The sequence below is a fragment of the Brassica napus genome, chromosome C7 (assembly GCF_020379485.1).
Source record: "Brassica napus cultivar Da-Ae chromosome C7, Da-Ae, whole genome shotgun sequence".
NCBI classification, from domain to species: domain Eukaryota; kingdom Viridiplantae; phylum Streptophyta; class Magnoliopsida; order Brassicales; family Brassicaceae; genus Brassica; species Brassica napus.
Genome location: NC_063450.1, coordinates 23908811 through 23914421, shown reverse-complemented (window position 1 = coordinate 23914421; position 5611 = coordinate 23908811). Strand labels below are relative to the sequence as shown.

The 5611-nt window shown below is 44.6% G+C and overlaps 1 protein-coding gene across 1 annotated transcript; it reads left to right on the top strand.

The window, feature by feature from the left end:
- The first annotated feature begins 297 nt into the window (after positions 1-297).
- LOC111207633 lies at positions 298-5140 on the top strand. The gene is made up of 2 exons (XM_048763719.1): positions 298-863; positions 3662-5140. Exon 2 carries the CDS (start codon positions 3710-3712, stop codon positions 4217-4219), a length of 510 nt encoding a protein of 169 aa, XP_048619676.1. The 5' UTR covers positions 298-863; positions 3662-3709; the 3' UTR covers positions 4220-5140.
- Positions 5141-5611: the final 471 nt, after the last annotated feature.

Genomic DNA, 5611 nt, shown 5'->3' with positions numbered 1-5611 from the left:
AAAAAAATGCCGTTAGGTTTTGTTTTCCTTTCAGTTGTCATAAAGTTAATTATTTAATTTATTCATCCCTCTTTACGTGCAAACATATTGCGGAAATTTCTTGCGTGTTTGTTCATTTTCTTTCTTCTCTTCTCATCATATTTGTGTTCTAAGGAACTCGATAAGGGATGGTCCATCGACTGTATTAGTTATGAATATGCTATACATTTATCCTATATTTGATTTTTTCTAACTAACTCACGATGGTGATTGACGTTACCTCCATGGTTTTAGAAAACGGGTACCGTACCGTGTATAGTTTATACTATTGTACTCCTTTTTGTATACAATATGTTTTTTTTAGTTGAAAAAAAATATGTTTATTTTGTTCTAAATGAAGAAACCACCAACTTGAAGTTTTTTTTGTATGTAAACAGTAAACCCACGTAGTGTCTTCAACTCAAAAAATTGGCAATGTGGGTGGTGTACAAGTGTTTAATTTGAACTTTGGGTCAGCCAAAGTTTTTATTTGCTGAAAGACTTCCGGAAAAGACGTAACACATTCTGTCCAAATAACATATTCACAGAGTTGCCATTGTCTCCTTTCAATTGTTTTCACACGTGAGAAACTATTTTCACCGACACAAAGTTTTCATCCCCGTTATTGTTTCTCTCTTTTCTCCAAAAACAACAAAATAATTATTATTTGTTTTTCAGATCGTGATCTGGTTAGCGTCTACTTAGCAAATGAGACATGAGACGGAGAACGGAAACGGAAGAGGCTCTTCAGATCGTGATCTGGTTAGCGTCTCCGGGATCGGATCCGCAATGTTCTTCCGTGACCTTGATTGCTTCTCTCATGATGATTGGAGATCCATCCGAAGGTAAAGTGACAAACTTTATGAGTTTTTTTGCTTCTCTGTGATATAATTGTTGAATGGTTAAACAATTTTGAAGGTTTCTGTCGTCTTCGTCGCCTCTGATCCGTGCCTATGGTGGGATGCGGTTTGATCTCTGTGGAAATGGGAACCATTTGGTGCTTTTTACTTTGCAGTACCTTGTGGGAACCGAAAATCACACTGTCGATTTCTGTTTAAATAAGAAAATTAGGAAAACCCTAATTTCCCATTTCCCAGAGATTCCGGATATCTGCTAATACCACACGCCAAGCAATCAGAAAACAATAATGACAACGATAAAGTATAAGAAATCGAAAAGAGAGCAAAGTAGATCTTATTCCGAATTCGCGTTTGAGCGTTACAACAAGGTAAGAGCCTGAACTACGACAGCTGTCGGCGAGATTCCTAGTTCTAAAAACCATAAGACGGCAATAACCTAGTTGAGTCGCAGCTCAATAAAAAAAACGGAAATATGCCTAAATCGCTCTAAGTGCTAAGTTTGCTCAGAAAAAGATCCCTTCGTGCCTCTCGCCTAGGACTCCTTATATACTGACTCCTAGGTCGGTTTACGCTTTTCCTCTTCTGCCCTTAAGCCGCCATAGCATAAAAATGGAGATATTCCATTTTTTCCGATCTTCGTAATTATCTTCAAAATTTCGTATTTATCAGCGGAAACTTGACATTTATCTTTCCTCGCGAACCAAGCGTAAACCGTCATGCGGCTTACGGGCTGTTGGTTAAGAAATCGTAAGTTGTGCCTCGAGTCATGTCTTAGGTTCCTTTGGGCCGTCTTCTGACTCGAAGCGTTTATTACGGTTTCTTTCGATAAAGAATAAACTTCCCGCGGTTTTTACCGTAAAGTTTGACCGATGACTTAGAATGGCGGGAAACATGAAATGGGTTCGCTACGGTCTTCGGGAGATAGCATCGAAGGGTAGACGAGAATGCATGGACAAATGTCGTATCGACGTCTTCGTCCGCTCGGTCGCTACATAGCGACCGAGCGGAATGGACGCTCGGTTGCTACGTAGCGACCGAGCTTTGGCTCGAGGTTGGTCGCTACGTAGCGACCGAGCGGAACACGCGTTCGGTCGCTGCGTAGCGACCCTTTTCGAGCTCTTTGTCCGATGTCTCGGGTTTCCCCCGCAAAGCTTTTCGTAAGGAAGAATCTATTTCGAAAAAGTATTTGTCGAAGAAGGTTTTTCGTTTTTCTTCTTCGGGGATTTGGACGTTAACTTCGTTGTAACCGTTCTCGACCCCAACAGTTAGCCCCCCAGCTCGTTAGGATCGTGGATTTCTAGTGAGATCCCAACGTGCGGTATGGCGAGTTCGGACGAGATTAGTGTATTTGGGCGAAGTTCGTGTCCGAAAATCGGCAAGTAAATAATAATTTCTCATGTCTATACGAAGGGAGGTAATTTCTTCACAATCTTTACACTTACTCATTCTCATAGAGAGGTTTCTTGAAAAATTCTTTTTTCTTTCTCTTTCTCTCTATCATTTCATTCTTGATAAAAAAGAAAAACACGAGATGTCGAGTAAGAAGAGGAGTTTGAAGAAAGGGTCCTTGCCCGCGAACATTTCTGAAAAGCTCCGTGTGCCAAGATGGAATTCGTTCCTCATTCGGTAGACCCGGCCGAGAACGAGGCATGGTGGGTGGTGTGTTATGGTTCGATCACGCCTCCCAAAGAGAAATTGTTCCCGGTCATGAACCATCGCCCGGTGGAGGAAGGTGCACCAAGTAGGAGCACTAGCGAATTCCTCGAGGTCATGCGGTCGTTCTACCATATTTGGGATGTGGTGGAGTTCAGGGTTCCTCGTCAAGGAGAGCGCGCTAGTAGTCCCCCGGAGGGTTACTTTACTTGTTACGAAGCATTCGTAGTGCGCTGTCGTTTGTGGTTCCCGATCCCCGAAATTATCGTCCGTGTGTTGGATCGTTTTGGGGTGGAGATAAGCTAACTGAATCCTCTTGGCATCCAGCACCTCATTGGAGTCCTGATCCTGAGCTACGAGCATGGTCTCTCCCTCACCGTCGATCACTTCGAAGCGCTTCTTCGGTTACAGATCATCAAGGATACGGACACGTACAGGCTGGTTCCTTGGAACTTCATGTCAGTGGTAAAGGGGTTTACTTCTAACTTCAACTCGTGGAAGAAGTTTTTCTTCTTCGTTCGTGTAAACGTCGCGTCTGTTGAGGAGAGTTGTATCCCGTTGTTCTGGAGGTTGCCGAACGATCGTCCCTTCATGAATCCTCTTGCTCCGTTTCCTGAGGACATTATTGCGGTGAGGGATCTGCTCAGGAACGTTCTTTTTTTCTGGACTTCCTTTACGCCGAAGAGAGTTCGAAAGGCGCTGAGGTTTGTGCATCCTAGTCCTGCTTTGGGCGGAGAAACAAGGAGTGATTCCGAGCCTGATGACCAAGGTCCCGACGCTGCTACCACGATCGCGACGGGGCTGAACTCTTCGAAGGGGAAAGATATTGACCTCGGTGACCTGGAGTTTTCGGTGGACGATTGCATGCTTCCAGGATGGGATCCGGACCTTGCTTTCGGCGATGGGAACGGTACGAGCGAGGTCCCTATTCCGGACTTCGATGATTTCTTCGATGGTCTTCCGTCGGGCTTCGATGCTCCTCCGGCCACGAACGAGTCGGGGAGGCCGAAAGTCGTCGCGGAAGGATCTTGTATCATCAACGGGGTATAAGTTTTAAGAATTTTGACGATCCTTATTATATTATTTATTTTTTTTTTTTTTTGCTTATAACGTGTCAATCGGTTTTACAGGGCTTGAACTTGCTTGGATCGGCCATTGAGGCGAGCCATAGAGAAGCCATGATCTATCGCTTTAAAGCGGAGAAGGCGGAAAATGATCCTGCTCGCATGCGAGACGAGATGTTGGCGCGAGATGCTCAACTCGCTCGTGATCATGCCAGGGCTGTTCGTAGGGCGGAACGGAAGGGCAAGAGGGAAATTGTCGAGGTGATGAAGACTCGCGCCTCTCAATTCCAGGTTGAGTACGGGAATCTCAAGAACGCTTTCAACTCGCTGGGCGACTTCCGTGAGTGTCGCGGCTCAGTCGGGAGCCTTTGGAAGACGCGGGCGGATGACTATGTTTTCGAGAGGGAGATGGAGTTAATGAAGGGTGGCATGAAGGATCATGCTCACGCTGAGATGCTCATTTCTTCGATCGATGGGAAGATTCAGGGATTCTGGGATCCCATCCCGGTTTCTCCTGATACCGTAGAAACCACGACTGATTTTGCCGGTGACGATGAGGAAGTGAACTATCCCGCAGATGCATTCAGAGCTTCCTTGTCCGGGAATTTAAACTTTGATCTGTGAGTGTTTGACGGGAAAAAGTTTTTCCCTTATCTAGTATTTTGCGGCCAAGTGTGGCCTTTGTTCATATATGTCCGGCCGAGTGTGGCCTTCGAACTTTGTATGGGCCTGTTTTGGCCGTTTTTATTTTTATCGAGACTGGCCGTTGGTGGCTTTGAACCCCTACCGCTATCCGGTTTATATAATGGATGTCTGTTTGAGTTACCTTGTTTTGAGTGGGTTTGAAGTAAACATGAGTTGTCTTCTCATATTTAACTTCGTTGAGGCGTTCAATCTGTTAGTTTGTTCGTGAGTTTTGTCGTAGAAATTATTTATTCTTACAGACTTTTCGGAAACGTCAAGATATGAACGGAGAGACATGTTTTAGGATCTCTTATCATTTAGATATCATGTCTTGAGATGTCTGAGACCAATGCAATGGGTTTAGGGTAAGACCTAGGTTTACTCTCGGTTTTAAAGTTTGTGCGGTGACTAGCCGGCTATCGATTTTCCTGTTGAGATTTCTACCTGATTCGTACCGTTTTAAAGTCCGTGATAGGTTTTCGGCTTATATGACTTGTATGGCATGAACCGAGCATCTTTCCAGAGACAATTTTTAAGCCAACTGGAAGTGCTCGACCAAAATTTCGGATTTTTTTTTGTAGCGCGCTTTCGTCCTTATGTTGGACGCTCGAAGATCAAAAGAGTGATCAAGTTGCGTTTGTTTAAGACGGCTGATGTGTTCGTCGGGGCCAATCGACGAATGGAGTGTAAGGTTTTTGTGGTCGCCTTCAGACAATTTGTTCGTTTCGTCTCGACTTTTAACTTGGCGACGTCTCGCAGTTATTTCGAAGACTATACGTATATTTTCAGTGCAGAAGAGAGATTGTTTTGCGATTTTGGGCCATACGAGGCTACTGACAAGAGTATTAACGTTTGTAGATTTTCTAAGCGTGTTCTGAGACTTTTGCGTTAATTGAAGCGCAAGTGTCTTAAAAAGGAGCGACGCATATTGTAGTAAAAATTTTCAAAATCTCTAAAGAACTCGATTACAATAACGCATCTTTTCCTATGTGGGAGTATACGAGTATACGCACCCACTCCCCCCCCCTTTTCAGAGAGGGGGATAGCTGAACTCGTCTTTCGACGAGCTGCCTACGTACCTCTTTCGAGGATCAAGCCATCTCGTAGTTCTATTTTATGCCGAAAGCGTTTTTACTCGGCGATTGTCGCCGTGCTGACCGCCTTGATCGTGATGACCGTGGCCGGGTCAGCGTTCTCTTCCGGATGTTCCAGTTGAGTCGTAGTGGTGGCTTCGGACTCGTGCTGAGTTTCGACACCCGAAGCGTTTGCGTCAGCAGACGATGTTAAATCATCTTTTCTTGAAACGTTTTTGGTCGAAGATTTATCTATCTT

Coding starts and splice junctions, on each gene's coding strand:
- LOC111207633 (XM_048763719.1), top strand. CDS start 3,710: ATGATCTATCGCTTTAAAGCGGAGAAGGCGGAAAATGATCCTGCTCGC.